Source organism: Gossypium arboreum, chromosome 3 (assembly GCF_025698485.1).
Source record: "Gossypium arboreum isolate Shixiya-1 chromosome 3, ASM2569848v2, whole genome shotgun sequence".
NCBI classification, from domain to species: Eukaryota; Viridiplantae; Streptophyta; class Magnoliopsida; order Malvales; family Malvaceae; genus Gossypium; species Gossypium arboreum.
Window position 1 is genome coordinate 81,543,998 of NC_069072.1, and position 19,390 is coordinate 81,563,387.

Sequence of the window (19,390 nt, forward strand, 5' to 3'; positions counted from 1 at the left end):
ACGGCCATGTATCCCTATTTCAAAAGCTACACGGCTTAGGGCCATGTCACACGGTCGTGTGACCCTTATTTTCAAATTTTGCTACTTTTTCCTAAACTTTTTGTATTGATTCAAATTAGTCCCAAATTGCTTGTAAGCTATTTCTAGGGTCTCGAAGGCTCAATTTAGGGACAAAATGAATGTGAATGAATGGTTTATGATATATTTAAATTATTGAATATTATGTTGTTTAAACATTTTTGATTGTATGGTAATGCTTCATAACCCTAATCCGGTAACGGAGACAGATTAATGGTGTTTTAGGTTGAAATTTACTTTTAGATTCTACTCACAAGTTATGTGTTTACTGTTCTATTTATTCTCAATCTTTAATTCAAAATCTTTCATTCAAAGTTTTATTTATTTTTCTCAAAATTTTAAATAAATTCTTCTGTCAGGAATACCTATGTCTTGTGCTTTGAAGTGAGCATTTAGATTAGGGTCTTTGTAATTGTAGAATGCTAGGTTTGACTTGTAACAATGCTAAGACAGTGGGCTTCTTTTTAACATATCATGTATGTCTTTTTTCTACAGTTTCCACAACCAATTAGGCAAATGCAGCCCTTAAAATTTTAGGGAAAACAGGAACATATATGACTTGGTTATTACTAGTGTTAACATGCCAAACATGGATGCCTTTAAGCTTTTTGAACTTGTGGGGCTTGAAATAGGCCTACCTGTAATCAATAAGTATTAACCCTTTATTTTTCTTTTTCCATTTTTTGGCACTAAATTATTCCATTTTGATTTTGCTCTTTCCCCTTTTTTATCTTTTGAATTGTTTGTGGAATGAATGAAAAAAAATTTAGGTGAAGTTTGATGGTTTTATAAACCCATAATTATTCTAGATCTAAATTTGATTAGTAGATTAGAAGTGTTTGAGAATGATTTACCATATTTTCTTATTCTTGATGAAATTCTAGTGTTGTCAATTCATGGTGATACAAAGCTTGTAAAGAAGGGGATTACTCATGGCACTTGTGACTACTTATTGAAGCCAGTTCGCATCGAGGAGCTAAAAAACATATGGCAACACGTTGTAAGAAAAACAAATTTGACTTTAAAGATCACATTAATGCACTGAATCAAGATAACAGACACGAAGATGAGGATCCCTCAATCTAGGAAAAGCCTTGAGTTGTTTGGTTTGTAGAGGTGCATAGGAAGTTTGTTTCAACTGACAACCAAATGGGTCTTGATAGTGAGTTATGCTATTTAGATTAGTGTCTCTTACAATGACACAACATACCAACTTCATTTTTAGTTTTAACTTTTCATTTTCTCTTTATTTAAATGATTTAGAGGCTACTCTGAATAAAGTTCTTGACCTTATGAATGTTGAGGGCCCATAAAGGAAAACGTAATAAGTGATCTGCTAGTTTTAGTAGAGTGTTTTGTTACCATTTTACTCATTATTAGAATTAGCACATTGTTAATGAAGTTATTGCAACTTCAATTCAAGATTTTGTAAGAGTTAGGCTGGGCCATACACATGGGAGAATTGCAATATTTAAGCTTACTATCTTATGTTGTCCTATAGAAATATAAGCTTTACGTAGGACTCAACAATGTTGTTGCATTAGGCAATAAAGATTCGTGTTACTTGCGCATGGGTCCACTAGACATCTTTGGATATTTTCGCACATTGACTGGACTTGGAAGGATTTCAAGTGCCTCTCTGCCATCTTATTAACCAGGTGGAATGTTTAGGAGACTGAACTCCTTAACTGCTTTAAGCCTACATGGGATTTCTTGTAGCGTAATTCAACCTGGACATTCTCAAACATCAAACAATCCGATCAATGGTTCTAGGAAGATCCAGCCAGATGTGGTACTTGCAAACTAAAATCAAAATGGAACTTTGTTTCAAGGGGTCCCAACATCGATAGATATCAACCGTCACAGAACAAGCCCGCCAACGATTGTGGAACATTTAATCGTCTTAATGATCCGAATTTCCAATATGCCAGAGTGGCGGTTGGTAGCTCGTGTAATACTCTACCTGTTTCCTTAGGCAACCCTTTGTTGTTACAATCAAACACACAACAAGCAAAACATAGTGGTGCATTTGGAAATCAATCATCCTTTAGTACCAGCCTTCTTGATCTTTATTCTTTCAAGGCAAAGTCAGCAAATTTGAAGGACTTTAAAGAAGACATCTCTAATTTCGGTTTAAATAATTATATCATTGTGAATATGGATTACGCAACAAAGCAACAGTGGGGAGATAATAGACACGATTACAATGGAAATACGAATCACTCATTCAATCGAGCATATGCCTAATGACTTGATCAATTAAGAAGTCTCCAATATGAATTATTAGTTATTTTTCGAGTGTCATCACAGTATTTATAGAGTGGCATAACACAAATTGATGACCGTGATTTGTGCTTGTAATGTAATTGTTGGATGTAAAATATAATTATTTTTACAAAATAAAAACATAATTATTAAATTATATTTAATAATAATTATATTAAAATATGATTAAATTATTTGTTTTCATTTTTATTAAATTATATGTAATAATAATCTAATTAAAACTTAATAACAATAACATAATCATTTACTTAAAATTTTTTGTTAAGGATGCTTTGGTCATTTTAGGTTTCTTCATATGTTATTACAATCTCTATTCCATTTAACCAAATACAAGAATACTATTTCAGTTCTATTCCATTTCATTCAACCAAACAATTAAATTATTAATTATAGATCTATTTCATTATATTTCTATTATGACTCTATTCCATTACGATACTATTTTATTTCAGTGAACTAAATGTGGTGTAAGTGTAAATTAAAAATATTCACACGATACCAATGAAATTTTGGTAAAGTTAGCAAAGACGAAGGTCTTCCGTAAAAACGTATTAGAAAACTATTTGCACTAGTTTTTCATATGCTCTGGGTTTTCATTTATGTGTTTTGCTTTTCTTTTTTTTTTTTTCATTTATTGTACAACCCATCCAATTTTTTAACTTAGCTTTTTTGGTTAGACTAATTCGCTTTTTTTTTTTGTTATAAAATCAACTAGTATGGTATCACCTAGGATTTACGTTTTATTTTCTAATTAACTTACAGAGTAAATTTAAAGATTATAATATGTTTAAAGTTTTTGCATTGTAAAATTTAATTTAGTCTTTTTAGTTTTTAAATTTAAAATTTAAATTAATTTATTAACATTGTTATAATTCTTTTTGTTAAATTTGCTAGCTTGACATTTTGAAGTTAAAAGATACTCACTTGATATTTATGTAATAATAATAAAAAAAAATATTGTAATAGACTTAAATTTAATAGAGAATTTTAACGATACTAAAAATCATTAAAATTCACATCACATTTTAATCGAATAAAATATTTAGATTATCTAATTATATTATAAGAATCGAGGTGTCAAATCATGTCAAAATTAAAGTATAGAGATTCAGTTTTAAATTTGAGTGAAATATAGAGATCAAAATTAAAATTTAATCATTTTAGATAATCTAAAAAAGAAAAGGGATTACAGATGAAATTTTACCATAATCTTTTCATGTCAAAGAAAAGAAAAATGACAGCTGTCATAAAAAGAAGGCCTTAGTGCGTTCCTTTTATATACAGTTGTATAGGTTACTATTATTGTTTATCTGCATTTATTTAATTCAGTTATGGTTCAACTAATTGATTTAAAAACCAATGATTTAATATATTAAAAAAAACTGATGATTTAATCGGTTTTATCAGATTTCATTTTTATAACATGAATTAGTAGGATGTCGATGTTTGAAACAATTTTGTTTTCTCCATATTACTATACCTCTAGAGTCAATAATTTTATATGAAAAACTATTGAATTCAATCACTTGTTGTCGTTACTCTTCAGTTTTCTGTTGAGGTCTATCTTATAGAGTTACTCAAATTGGATTAGTGATCGATTTTTAGGCTTCGTTGTAAATTTAATTGGTCCCTTCTAATTACGTAAATCAATAGATTGGGTTAATTATTTGTTTGTGTCAAATTATAAAGTAAAAATTTGAAGATTAAATATACCCTAAGCAAAATTTTTAGAATTGGACCGATAATCAAATTGGTCAGTCCACAGGTTCATACGGATCGATTAAATGAATCATTAAAAACATAAAAAATAAAAATAATAAAAAAATAAAAAAATCTATTCAATCAATTCTATGGCCAAATTCAACCGGTTTGTACTGGTTCACAGGTCAACTAGTCTAATGCCTCTCTTCGGACCGATACTCAAGGCAGTTCTCAATTCGACTAGTCAATCTGATCCGATTCAAACAACCATGACTCTAAGTCTTTACACATCATATGTTTAGAATTTAGTCCTTCAACTTTTATTTTCAAGAATTTATTCTTTACTTTATGTATTTAAAAATTCGCTTTCAAACTAAATATAACCACCTAACATTTTAATTGAAAAAGTTAATTATATTAACTATTTGAACTAATTAATAAAATTATAAAAAACTATAAACATTAACTTATGTTAGAAATTAAATATAAAAATAAAATATTATATTTAAGCATATTAGAAATATCAAAATTAAAATTAATCATTTTATAAAATGAAAAAAAAAGTTGGTAAATGGTAGGTATATAAATAAGTTTTATATGAGAACAGGCTTTCCTTTGGCTATAATAATCTATAATCAACAATAATACATGCATGATAGCGTTTTGATGGGCAAGGCCTGGTTGCTCTTCAACTGGAAATGGAGCTTGATGGAACTTTGCCCATTTAGAGTAGAAAAAGATTGTAAAACCTTGCATCGAAATGAATACGCATGTAATAAAGGGTGAGTTCTTGGATTACATAACCGCCAAATTATCAGGGGTTTCCTTGAAAATGAATCATTGACTAACATTTTGTGTGTTAATATGCCAACGTCATCTTTTTAGAGTCTCCTGCCGGTGTCGGATTCTCTTACTCAAATAGAACCTCAGACTATAAGTCAAGTGGAGATTTAAGAACTGCCCAAGATTCCTATACCTTTCTTGTTTACTGGATCCAAAGATTTCCTGAATACAAAACCAGGGAATTTTTCCCGGCAGGAGAGAGTTATGTAGGCCATTATGTACCCCAGCTTGCTCACACTATCCTCCAAAATAATCAACACACCAATCAAACTATAATCAATCTAAAAGGAATTGCAGTAAGTTCCCGTAAGAATGTTTTTATATATTTATGCTGTCATGAAATGAATGTTAATGGGGGGTGTTATTGATGTATTAGATAGGTAATGCTTATATTGATTTTGAAACATTTATGAGAGGAGCAGTGGATTTCTAGTGGACGCATGCCCTTACGTCTGATGGCATATACACTGGACTTGCATTGAACTGCGATTATTCTACTCTAAATTTATCATCCAAAGTTTGCTTAGGATTTGTGGATAAAGCAAATGATGCTGCTGGTAACATGTATACCTATGACATCTATGCTCCCTTATGCGATTCCTCCTCAACTTCCACTTACCTTATATGCCAAGCTTATGTGCCAAGTTGGTGAACAGAATGTTCCTAGTATTTTTTTCCACTTCTGCTTGCTGAGAATTAAGAAATAGGTTTCGGCTTTCCATTCCTGCTCGAAAAATTATATTCATTCCTACTTGAACAATCCAGAAGTTCACAAGCACTTCATTCAAATGTTTCTGCTCTTCCTTATCCATGGCAATCCTGCAGGCACTGACCAACATCCCTCTCAATCTTATAGTTACCCTGTTTCATTTTATGTTGATTTGCTAATCCTCGTCGGTTCCTTGTAATTATTTTCTGAGAACAGTGGAAAAGTAAATCGACACTGGAAAGATAAACCATTAACAGTTTTGCCAATCATTAAGGAAGTAATGGACAGTGGAATTCGGGTTTGGATCTACAAGTTAGTCATTTGACTAAGTCCAATTTCATAACCTTGGAGAAAAACATTGATAGCTTATTAAACAAGAATCAAAGTTAAAAACTTTCTAATCAAGTTTAATGGTATTATGTCAGTGGTGACACAGATGGTGCCCTGCCTCTATCATGTAGCAAATATGCCATAAACAAACTGGGGATGCCCATTAAGACTGCCTGGTATACTTGGTACATCCATGGGGAGGTAAGAGTTTGAACTGAATTTCACTAATCTAATTATTGCTATTAGAAAATGAATCAATGGTGATCAAGCTAATCATCTAGCTGGTTTTTGTCAAGGTTGGAGGGTATGCTGTTGGATATCAGAACTTAACATTTGTAACAGTAAGAGGAGCTGGACATTCTGTTCCCAGTTACCAGCAAGCCTGGGCCCTGGTGCTCTTCTCGTTCTTCCTAAACGGAAAGCTTCCGCCATCTGCACGAGGGTTCAACCGTTGAGAGAATGATAAATGTATTTTGCTAATTGATATATCATATTAACCAGAAATGTAATGTTAACTTTGTAACAAAGGGTTGAATGCTGAAAACCACACTCACCAAATTTCAACGTGGGTTAAATTTCATTCCTAAACAACAATGGGAATACATATCAAGTTGGTCCCAGGCCACAGTAGATTTGTCAGCAAGTGCATCAAGCTGTGACTTGGCTACAAAATGGAAAATTATCCTGTGCCAGTATAAATTAGCATCAATATTGGCTTGCATACATACTTAATACTATTAGAAGCTTGCATAAGCTTCTGAGTCCAGAGGCCACCATGAAAGTTACTATTAAATACTTGCTGCTTGTGTTGTCTTGCTACTTTACAACTTTCCTCATTTCATGCAAGGGAAACCAGATTGGCAATCTCAACAGGTTGATCGAATCTCGCAAATTTCCTCACCCTGAATCATGGGCTCTACTAAATGATCAAGAAGATAGTCACAACTCTCCAGTGTATGTAGGATCCCAGAAAGGGATAATGCAGAGTGATAAGATCAACGCACTGCCGGGACAACCTGAAGGAGTGGATTTTGACCAATATGTAGGCTATGTAACAGTAGACCCTATAGCTGATCGAGCATTGTTCTATTATTTTATGGAGTCACCACGAAATTCTTCCGACAAGCCTCTCGTTTTATGGTTAAATGGAGGTACCAAATTTATCTATACTTCTGAATTAACAGATAGCTATGGAGTTTATTTGCATGGGTATAGAAAATGTCATATTAAATCAAAACTGAATATGCCATAGCAATAACATCTGCCATTTACTGCATCACACGATCTGCATATGATAAGCTTGAGTATATGCAAAAAAGAGAAGTATTTGCATACTCAACCTTTGGGAAATATGATTGTGTAAAGAAGCTTGACGATAGTTTCAGTACAACACCGATGTAGAACTCCCATGCTTAACCTATCCATAGATCAAACCTTGATTAATCATTTCTGTAGAAAAATCATCCATTTTGAAACAATAATAGTACTAGAAAAGTGTTTTTCCATCTGAAATCAATATCATTCTTCAGCTTTTCGTAGAAACAAAGACCTTAGTGTAGGACCAGTTCGCTGTTGCGAACCAGAGCACTTCAAATTCACGCTGTCCTGCATGTTACAATAGTCCACACGCATGGTAGAAACAAGGGACCTAGAATCTTCAGTTTTCCAACTTGAAAGGACCAGCAAGTTGTCTGATAGGCTGGTTGACTGAGTCCAGCCAGGTAGGGGGCCCACTTTACTAAGAATATCCCATTGGACTCTTTTATGTTCAAACAATAGCTATTACTTTTCCACAAGAAAAGTTGACTAGTGATATAGTCTTTGTCCCGAAGCTTAATGAGCCAGACATCTGATATGCGCCTTGGCATAAGATCTAGTCACAGGTCTAGACGAGAAAGTATCCTTGGTTTGACCTATGGTTACTCAAAGACAGATTCGTCTTTGACTGAACCCCCTTCCCAAACTAACGTTTGTGATAAAAAATAAACTCCTAAAGAAATTAAATAAATGTAGAATTCTAATTCCTATTCCTCCGTTGATATTGTTTTCCAATGAAAACATCTATATCATTACTCCCCCTCTCGGAGTTGAGCTTGTCCTCAAGCTCAAATTCAGGATAAGCTGCTCAAAAATTATCAATTGGTTCCCAAGTGGCATCTTCTTGAGGACATCCTACCCATTGCACTAATAGTTCCCGCCGACCCCGATTAAGCCTGGTATTAATAATGGCTTGTGGAGTAGGCAAGGCCTTGCCATCATATACTAAGGGCAAGTCTCCTACCGCATCTGGTTGAGGTCCCTTGTATTCTTTGAGGAAAGAAACATGAAATACATCATGTATTCTGCTGCCTGTAGGTAATTCAAGCTGATAGGCAACTGATCCTATTTTGTTCAAGACTTTAAAAGGACCAAAATATTTTGGCAATAACTTGTGATGCTTCTGTTTAGTTATCGTCAATTGTCGATACTGTTCAAGCCGTAACCAAACCCAATCCCTGACTTTAAAATTCAACTCTCTGTACCCCAAATCATAAGTGGCTTTCATTCGTTGCTGAGCTTACAAGAGTCTATCCCAAACATTGTGTAAAAGTGCATCCCTATCTTGTAGAGCCTTATCCACAGCTTCAATCCTTGTAGAACCAGCTGAATAGGAGAGAAGTTGAGGTGGATTCCTACCTATACTAATTGGAAGGGAGTGGCTTTTAGGGCAGTGTGATATGAGGTGTTGTAGCAATACTCAGCCCATGGAACCCAATCGACCCACTGTCCTGGACGATCACTAGAGAGGCATCGTAGGTACATTTCTATTGTTCGGTTAACTACCTCGCAATCGACCATCGATTGGGGATGGTATGCTGAGGAAAAAGCGAGCTTAGAACCACTTTGACGAAATAATTCCTTCCAAAACAGGCTGAGGAAAACTTTATCACGGTCTGAAACTATGGATTCCGGCAAGCCATGAAGTCGGAATACCTCTGCAAAGAAGACGGTAGCAACAGATATAGCAGTAAATGGATGGGACAAAGGTAAAAAATGAGCCTACTTCGACAGTCTGTCCACAACCACCATAAGTACCGATTTCCCTTTTACTTTGGGTAGACCCTCCTCGAAATCCATAGAAATATCAGCCCAAACATGTTGTGGTATTGGAAGAGGTTGAAGTAAACTTGCGGGCTGTTAATTTTTCCATTTGTGGCGTTGGCATACTAAACAATGTTGCACAAATTCTGAGGTTGCAAGCTTCATTCCTTTTCAAAAAAAATCTTGGCAAAGACGATGCAATGTTTTCAATTCCCCTTCATGTGCCATAGCATGTATAGAGGAGATAAGAGTGGGAATAATTGGTGAGGTAGGTAAAAGGTACAACCTCCCTTTGAAGAAAATCAACCCATCTTGTGCAACCCAATCGGGCCCCAACTCTCCTTGTAGAATTCTTTGCTGGAGTTGTGATAATTCTGGGGAAACTTCTATTTCTCGTCTGATGGCTTTAAGAATTTCAACTTGAGGGAATGAAACAGTCATGAGGTGTGGTAAGTCTTTGTCTTTTCTAGATAAAGCATCTGCAGCCCTGTTCAACTTCCCTGCTTTATATTCCACTCAGAAATCAAACCCCATTAGCTAGCTGATCCAATGTTGTTGTGGGGATGTTGTAAGTCGTTGGTCTAACAAATACTTAAGACTGAAGTGATCAGTACAGATGAGGAAATGCCTTCCCCAAAGATAGGGTCGTCAATGAGTCACTGCCTTTCCCAAACCAATTAATTCACGTTCGTAGGCAGCCAACTTAAGGTGTCGATCTGTAATCTTGCAACTGAAAAAGGCAATAGGGTGTCCCTTTTGCTGTAGTACAGCTCCAAACCCGCTGTCCGAAGCATCACATTCAACCACAAATTCCTCCACAAAGTTGGGTAATTGCAAAACTGGGGCTGCTGAAAGAGAAGTTTTTAATTGGGTGAAAGCAACATCAGCTTCCTTAGTCCAGTTGAAGGCATTTTTCATTAGAAGAGATGTTAAGGGTACAGCCACTTGTCCATAATTCTTGATGAATTTTCTGTAATATCCTGCCAACCCAAGAAAGCCTCGTAGAGCCTTGGTAGTTTTAGGAGTTGGCCAATCGATGACATCTTTAATTTTAGTGTGATCAACCTCGACCCCTTCACCATGGATGACATGACCTAGGTAGGTTACCTGAGACTCTCCAAAGAAACACTTGGATTTCTTTAAGAACAACATATTATCCCGCAAGAGTTCAAAAACTAATCTTACATGATGCATATGTTCAGTCCATGTTTTGCTATAAATTAATATGTCATCAAAGAAGACTAAAACAAACTTACGCAAGTAAGGGCGAAAAATGTCATTCATCAAACTCTGAAATGTGAAAGGGCATTGGTAAGCCGAATGGCATGACAAGAAACTCAAAGTGTCCATGGTAGGTTCGTAAAATGTCTTTTCCACATCAGTAGTTGCCATTCTAATTTGAAAATATCCCGATCGTAAATCCAATTTTGTAAAATATTTTGCCCCATGAAGTTCGTCCAACAATTCATCCACGACAGGAATCGAATATTTGTCTTTAACAGTGCAAGCATTAAGCTCTCGATAATCGATGCAAAAACGCCATAACCCGTCATACTTCTTTATTAATAGTACTGGAGAAAAAAATGATGATCTACTTGGTTGAATGATTCCTTGTTATAACATTTGGTTACACTGCTTCTCAATCTCATCCTTTTGAAAATGTGGATATCGATAAGGCCTGACTACAATTAGCCCCGTTCCTGGTTTGAGAGTTATACGATGGTTACATTTGCGGTTAAGAGGTAACCCAGACGATTCTTGGAATAAATGCACAAATTCTACCAGTAGCTTATCTAATATTATATTAGTTAAATCTTGTCCCTGTATCAAGCTGAGTCATGGAACTTCCTCTGGGTGCTGCCCTTGCCAGAGTATCTTCTTCTTGTTTACTGCAAATTGCATAATTAAGGAGCTGAAATCCCATAAAATTGGACCAAGGGTATACAACCATTTAACCCCCAAAATCATATCAAACCCTTCTAATGGTATTGTATAAAAATCAGCTTGAATGTTGTCATTGGCCACGACGAACTGTACTGATTTACAAATGCCAATGCTAGGAACCCGTTCTCCATTTGCCACACATACTTGCAACCCCCTTTTCTTTTGTATTTTCAGTCCCAATCTTGGCACTAGACCTTCACGTAGAAAGTTATGTGTTCTGCCTGAATCAACGAGAACTAACACTGTTTTTCCTGACACCTTTGCTGGTAGTTGCATAGTAGATGAATTGCAAGTTCCTCTAATGGCACGTAAGGAAATTTCAAAATCATCTACCTCATCATCTTGCTCATCTTCAATATCTGGTACTTCTATCCAAAATAGCCTTTTACATTTGTGCCCCATGGAGTAAGACTCGTCACAATTATAACACAATAAGACTCGTCACAATTATAACACAATCCCTTAGCCCTTCTCTCCACCATCTCTGCTCGTGTCAATCTTTTGATAAATGGTGCGGAAGAACCTATTTTGCTGTTATTCCCCATTGGTTTCGTTGTTTGCCCTCCTCCCTTTGCAAAGCTCTTAGTTGTTGGAATAATGGAATTGCTGCCAGTGTTTTGGGAAGCTGACCAGTTTAGATTGGTTTGAGATAACATCTTGGAAGAGACTTTTTGTTTCCGTTCCAAAGCTCGAGCCATATTCATTGCAACTCCAAGGTTTCCCGGTTGTTGCATCTCGATATCAATTCTAAGTTCCTCTATTAATCCGGTAGTAAAAAGGTTTACTTGTTGTCGAGGTTTAAGATCAGTAGTCCTAGCCAGTAGTGATTGAAATTGACGTTGATATTCTTCTACCGTCCCAGTTTGTCTCAAGTTTGCAAGTTCCCCCAAGGGGTTATTACTCATAGGTGGCCCAAACCTAACATGACAACACTCTCTAAAGCGCTCCCAATCCAGATTTGCCTCCTCTTCCTCGATTTGATCAAACCACAATTGTGCTTCTCCTAAGAGATGGAATGAAGCTAAGTCGACTTTGTCTTCTCCGTTGGTCCGCTGATTGCCAAAAATTTTTTTGCATCTTTTTAACCATCCTAAAGGATCACCAACACCATCATAAGTGGGCAATTCCATCTTGGAGTATCTTGGCACCATGCCTCCACCGTGTTGTGAATCTGAATTTATTTTCTTGCCTCCACTGTTGCCTTGTTCTTCATTATTTTTTTTCTAAATTCTCTTTCGTTGTCTTTTGGACCGAAAGAGATAAAATCGCCATCTGCTCCTCTAATGCTTATTGCCTTGTAGCCATTTGTTCCATAAATGCCTTCAGTTTGGCTGTCAAAGTTTTTTCGTCACCCATGACAGTTGACTCCGATACCAAGTTGATATGCGCCTTGGCGTAAGATTTAGTCATAGGTCTAGACGAGAAAGTATCCTTGCTTCGACCTATGGTTACTCAAAGGCAGATTCGTCTTTGACTGAACCCCCTTCCCAAACTAACGTTTGTGATAAAAAATAAACTCCTAAAGAAATTAAATAAATGTAGAATTCTAATTCCTATTCCTCTGTTGATATTGTTTTCTAATGAAAACATCTATATCAACATCATCAAGACATAATTCAGTGGGATCCCACCACTAATTAAACTAATTGAGCGGATTTCATGGCATGGACTGCCTTTGCTTGGATATTTCTTTCCACTTGATATAGACTTCTTTTTGAACCTGTACAAACACTTGTCATTTATCCTTCCCTTGTTTTTCCTAGTTTGTATCACTGAACAAGAACAGTTCAAGCAGTAAAGGAAAAATTAAAACAGAATAGGGTATACTTTATTCATCAGCTCAGGCAACTAGATACTGAATTGTAACTTTAGGGAAGAATCTATCTATAACCTAATATATAGACATGAAGGGAGAAAAACAGAAAAAGGATTGATTGACTATGATGTACAGGTCCAGGGTGTTCATCTTTAGGATATGGAGCCATCCTAGAACTTGGACCTTTCAGAGTAAACAATGATGGAAAAACGCTTTACAGAAATGAATATGCATGGAACAAGGGTACATGAAGTCTCTTTTTAGTTTGACAACACCATAACTTGTTCTCTTGATTTTTCAATTGACACATGCTAGGAAAATTTTGCAGTTGCAAATGTGATCTTTTTGGAATCACCAGCAGGAGTTGGTTTTTCTTATTCAAACGATTCCTCTGATTACACCAAAGTAGGTGACAAGAGAACAACAAAGGACTCGTATGTTTTTCTCATCAATTGGCTTGAAAGATTTCCACAGTACAAAAGACGGGATTTTTTTATAACTGGTGAGAGCTATGCTGGCCATTATGTTCCTCAACCTGCCTATTATATTCTCTCAAGAAACAAGAACACCAACCAAACCGTCATAAATCTCAAAGGAATCGCTGTAAGTTCACTGCAGAATCCACCATTCTAGTACGGCTGTTTAAAGCTGAGAATTGTTATGGATATTGTAGATTGGAAATGCTTGGATAGATGATGCCATTTGTATGAAGGGTATGTTCGATTATTTATGGACACGCGCTCTCAACTCAGATGAAACCAATGAAGGAATTAATAAGTATTGCAACTTTGTTAGTGACGATTCAGTTAGCAAGAAAGGAGATGGAGATGACAATACGATTCAATATGGAAAGTATCTAAGTCAGGGATTTAGTGAGATGGGATTCATTGATTTATATGATATTTATGCCCCTCAATGCAATTTATCAGCAATAAAACCTGGCTCAAATGGTAATGTAAGTATCATACTCTTAAATGGTCATGCATGCTTCATACTGTTTTACTGATTAAAACAATAGCGATTAAAACTTATAACACACTTCTCCTATTGATTCAAACTTGAATTTATATGATATCTTGAATTGTTAGATCATGAACTTTGATCCCTTCTCTGGCTTTCACGTCAAATCGTACCTAAATCTTGCCAAGGTACAAGCAGCCTTTCATGCCAAAGCTACAAAATGGTCAGGTTGCAGGTAGGCATGCCATCAATTTCTTGCTTTAAAGACATTCACGAAGTAACAAGACATACATCCAAATTGAAAGAAAGGTTTTTTACAATCTGCCAAGAATTGAAACCAAAATTCCTTACCAGTCTGCTTCTGTACTATGTTCAGTAGCGTTGGATGGATAGACAGTCCAATGTCAGTTCTTCCTGAAATACGAAACTTATCAAGAGAGATTAGGGTCTGGATATACAGGTATAGATTAAAAAGTTAGCTAACTTGATTTCTCAATAAACAATCCTATTAATTTACATATAAGAGTTATGCTGATTATTTTTATTAAAATAAAATCTGCTGTTAGTGGTGATACAAATGGTCGAGTTCCTGTGACATCCTCTAGGTATGCCATCAAGACCCTAGAACTTCCAGTAGAGACAGCATGGCGACCTTGGTACTCTAATAGTGAGGTAATATGGTCAATCCTGCAATTTGATAAATCCCAAGCTGTAACTTTTATGCATACTTAATACACCGATGGTTGCAGGTGGGAGGATATGTCGTTGGCTACAAGGGAGTGGTTTTTACCGCAGTTCGGGGAGCAGGACACACATTTCCAAGCTACCAACCGGAGCGAGCACTTACAATGATCACATCTTTCCTTCAGGGGAAGCTGCCTTCCGACGTTTCTCCCTTTTAACAAACCCCATTGAGAACCCCCTCCTAGTAATCATCTTATACTTAAACTCCATAAATTTATTGCCGACCTCACATGCTTTCTCTATATAACTTTTCATACAACGGGAAGTTAGACCAGTTCTCTGCTGATAAAATTATTTTACAAGCTGAAAGGAATGTATTGACAATGTATTATTATGCTTCTATTTAAGTGCATCATCCATTTACAAATTAGGCCAAAGAGTCAAATTAATACCGTAGAGTTGGTGCAATGAGAGTCAGTCCATTTTCAACCCAATTAATATCGAATCAAATATGTCAATTTCAATTGCATCCAGATGAACTTACTAACAGTTATAAAGTACAAAGAGATACAAAAGTTTGTTAATTAGTTTAGAAACATCCTACCTTATGTGGTCTTATTTAGGTAGTAACTCACTATGAATCAATAAGTACAAAACTTGATTTAAGTCCAACTTACTTAACTAGCTGTAACGTCACTCTTATATAAAATCTAAATCTCTCTCCCACTAAAACTTCCCCTTGAAAATGTAGTTGTAAACTGAATAATAAAAGCATTTTACTTACAACAAATATGCACTTAAATAAGTTCTTCACTTGAACAAAGTAAGTGTTCTTTTCAACTTATAATAAACTATAACCAGCCTAAACATAAATAAAGCTTTAGTGACTAACAAAAGTACAATCAATGTGGATGTATATCTCCTCAAAAGTAGTTTCCAAACAAGTCTTCAATATGGAATGAAATTGCCTAGATTTTTTTAACTATAGTCCTCTAAAGAAAACAAATCTTTTCAATAAGGTAACCAACTTACATTGAAAGTCTTCAACATATAATTACTTGATTTGTGATTTTCCATGTTTTGTCTTTGGTACAATGCTTCTAAAAGTTTTTAAATATGTCTTGTTGAAAAAAAAATAGATTTTTTTGAAAGTTTTGAGGCATATTCTCGATTAGTAAAGGTGGAGATTTGAATCATAAAATTATGGTTTTATATTCTACCTCATGAGACTTTTACAATGGTATATCATATGCTCAAAATGGTTGAGTGATGAATGAGAAATTGATGCTCAAAGTAAGCCACTTGTGAAGTATGTTGAGGAAAATGGAAAGCTTAGTCCCACTTTACTTAGATATCAAGTGTGTAGTATGTTTATATATATGAACCAACTTGGTAGTTTTAAGTCTAACCATATGTGCGTATCCAAATGTGTTCATATCATATACTTGTTTGACACTACTATGAGGAGAAAATCGTCATGTTTGTGCTTCTTAGGTTTTGGTTAAAAGATGCCAACAAAATATGACAAGTTACAATGGCCTGTCTGATGTACGCTAAGTAGCAATTGAAGTTGTTTGGTCCTTGAAATTGACACTAACAATATCTTTTGACACTCATCCTAATCCATCCAATCAACTATGATTTTAAAACCACATAATTAACCATTTAGGCAAGACAACAATAACATTAACAATTAAAATGGATAGTTATTAAAATCTCATAACAAAAGTAAGGTAAGGATAATTCACCACTTACATGTCCTAAATATAATAGTATCAAGCATAAAATATCATCATTGAAAATAAACATATATGAAGAAAAAAAAACTTTAACAAAAACCAACAACAAAATAAACTTTTCCTCCTATTAATTCAAGAACTCACCTTTCCATTTTTTTTGCTAAAAAATGCAATGGCATTAAAGTTGGAGAAGTTTCAATTGTAGCTCATGATACTAAATAGTCTTATCAAGATATGTCTATTCCTCTTTCAAATGTTCAACAAGTCTGGCCTATGCAACATTCAATACTCTAGCAAATGTTGATCTAGTTGTAACCAGGGTAGCAACTGATTTAATATCATCATCCTCATAAGTATCCATAGTTGGAGCATCCAAATCAGTTTCAGCAACAACATGCTTTTTTTTTTCATTTATAAGAATAATTCAATTCTCTCAATTGAGCTTCGTAGATCTCACCCTTCTCCATTATGTTTGGATTTTTTTTAAAATAATATAAAATATAAGTAATGAAAAAGGCAATGCATGCCTAGTGTTTTTGGTTTCTGTGTGCTTTACCATTTCCTTAAAAATCAATTAATTAGGATCAAAGGAGATGAATGGTACTACCTTGTACAATTAGGTAACCATTCGCTTATTAACTACCAACTATTGATTGTTGAGGAGCCAACTTTTGATTGTTAATTCCTCAAGAGCAGCATAGGTTGGTTCAAGTTTAAAAGCTCTAAAATCTTGACCTTTAGGCCAGATTGTTCAAACATTGTTGGTTAACTTAGTAACAAGGAAATCATCTTTAACAGAAAAAAAATAGCATAATCTCGACCTCAAATGCTCAGCATGCTCAGATTCATCACGAGAGTAAATTAAAATATCATCAATAAACACAACTACGAATCGATCTAAATACAACCTGAAAATCCAGTTCATCAAGTCCATAAAAACAACAGGTGCATTTGTTAGTCCGAAAGGCATAACAAGAAATTCGTAGTGTCCGTACCTTGTTCTAAATGCTATCTTTGGCATATCTGAGTCTTTAACCCTAAACTGGTAATAACCCGATCTCAAATCAATTTTTGAAAACACTATTGCCCCTTTTAACTGATCAAACAAATCATTTATTCATGGAAAAGGGTTTTTATTCTTGATTGTCACTTTGTTCAGCTGTCGATAGCCTATACACATTCTCATTCTGCCATTTTTCTTTTTCACAAATAACACCGGTGCATCCCAGGGAGAGAAATTCGGTCTAGCAAAACCTCTATCTGTCAACTCTTGCAACCGAGCTTTCAATTCTTTTAACTTTGTCAGAGCCATTCTGTATAGAGCTATTGATATCGGCATTGTTCCCGGTACTAATTCAATACTAAACTCAACCACTCTGATAGGTGGTAAACCCAATAATTCTTTAAGAAATACATCTGGATACTCGCACACAACTGGTACAAATTTAATCTTTGTTTCTGTCACTTTCGTATCAAGTACATAAGCAAGATAAGCTTCACACTCTTTTCTCACAAATCTCTAAGCTAACATAGATGAGATCATAACTGGCAAACTATTCAGATCATCAAATTCAATTCTAATAGTCTCATTATTCTGACATTTCAGTTCAATTGTCTTTCGTTTACAATTCACTATAGCATCATGCATCGTTAGCCAATCCATACCTAAAATCACATCAAATTAATCGAATGGCAACAAAATCAAATTAGCCAGAAAATAGAAATCTCGATTCATTAACGGATAGTTCTAGCAGACTTTGTCAACCAAAACACATTTGCCTAAAGGGTTCGATACTCTAATAAAAAATTCAGTAGACTTTACAGGCAAAGTCTTACTAGATACTAAATTCATACATATATAAGAATAAGTTGATCCTGGATCTATCAGTGCAATCACATTAGTATTATAGAGAGTGAAGGTACCGGTGATAACATCTGGAGATGATGCCTCCTCTCGTGCACGAATAACATAAGCTTGGGCAGGTGCTTGTGCCTCAGACATCATAGTAGAATCTCTCATCATAGCTCCACCATTGGATACATTTCTCGTAATTCTTCGCGGCCTCCTTCGCTTTTTCGTATTGCTCGATCTTCCATGGTGAGATTTATCTTTCTCATTTAGCTCGGGACAATCTTTGATAAAATGGTCTCGCGAGCCACAACTGTAACAAGCTATATTATTATTTTTCATCCAACAATCTCCAAAATATTTTCTTCCACATTGTTGACATTCGGGTTTAACATTTTTCACATTGCCAACACTAGATTCCGATGTAGCTTGAGTTTTAGGGTTGGTATATTGCTTTCTGCAATCTCTATTGGAATATCTCGTTGAAGTGATCTGTCGGTTAAAATAATCTCTAGGTATCTTTGATGAAGATTAATACGGCTTACTCATTGATCTTTTTCTTAAGTCTCTTGCCTCTAAATCAGCCTTTCTCTTTTCTTTGCTAAGTTCCTTGGCTTTACAAGTTCTGTCTACTAAAACAACAAATTCTTTCAATTCTAAAATTCCAACGAGAAGTTTAATGTCTTTATTCAACCCATCTACAAATCGCTTCCACATGAATTTTTTGGTGGAAACATATTCTCGAGCATACTTGCTCAACCGTACAAATTCTCTTTCATACTCTGTCACTATCATTTGACCGTGTTTCAACTCTAGAAACTCTTTATGCTTTTGATCAAGAAATCGCTGACTTATATATTTCTTTCGGAACTCCGTCTAAAAGAATTCCCAAGACACTTGCTCTCTCGGTACTACAGACACCAAGGTATTCTACCATTGATATGTTGTATCTCTCAACAGTAAAATGGCACATTTTAAACATTCAACTGGCGTGCACAAAAGTTCATCAAACACTCAGATCGTATTTTTAAGGAAAAACTCGGCTCTCTCAAGATCATCATCAACATTATCTCTAAACTCTTCAGCCCCGTGTTTACGGATCTTGTCAACAGGAGGTTTATTCAATCTTAAAAGCTCAACTCCTAGAGGAGCTATGGGTATGGGTTGAGGATTAGGAGGGGTAGAGGTTGTTGAGCAGCCAGGTTTGTTCGAATATATTGAGTGAACCATTCGTTCATCATTTAGAAGAAGGCTACACGTCACGGGTCTAGAATCAGATGGCCCTGTCCCTTGCACTGGAGCAGGCATATTACTCTCAACCTTATCAGCTATAGCTCGATTAGGATCCATTACTATATGAAAACACAGTT

At 35.2% G+C, this 19,390-nt stretch overlaps 1 protein-coding gene and 1 pseudogene across 1 annotated transcript; both read left to right on the top strand.

Annotated features, from left to right (window-relative positions):
• LOC108477853 (serine carboxypeptidase 1-like) overlaps positions 1-6,402 on the top strand; it is a 73,756-nt pseudogene extending 67,354 nt beyond the window's left edge.
• A 183-nt stretch (positions 6,403-6,585) lies between these two features.
• Positions 6,586-14,859, top strand: LOC108477854 (serine carboxypeptidase 1-like). The gene is made up of 8 exons (XM_017780337.2): positions 6,586-7,098; positions 12,924-13,031; positions 13,117-13,391; positions 13,462-13,743; positions 13,877-13,983; positions 14,125-14,208; positions 14,315-14,420; positions 14,498-14,859. Exons 1-8 carry the CDS (start codon positions 6,723-6,725, stop codon positions 14,648-14,650), a joined length of 1,491 nt encoding a protein of 496 aa, XP_017635826.1. The 5' UTR covers positions 6,586-6,722; the 3' UTR covers positions 14,651-14,859.
• The last annotated feature ends 4,531 nt before the right edge of the window (positions 14,860-19,390 follow it).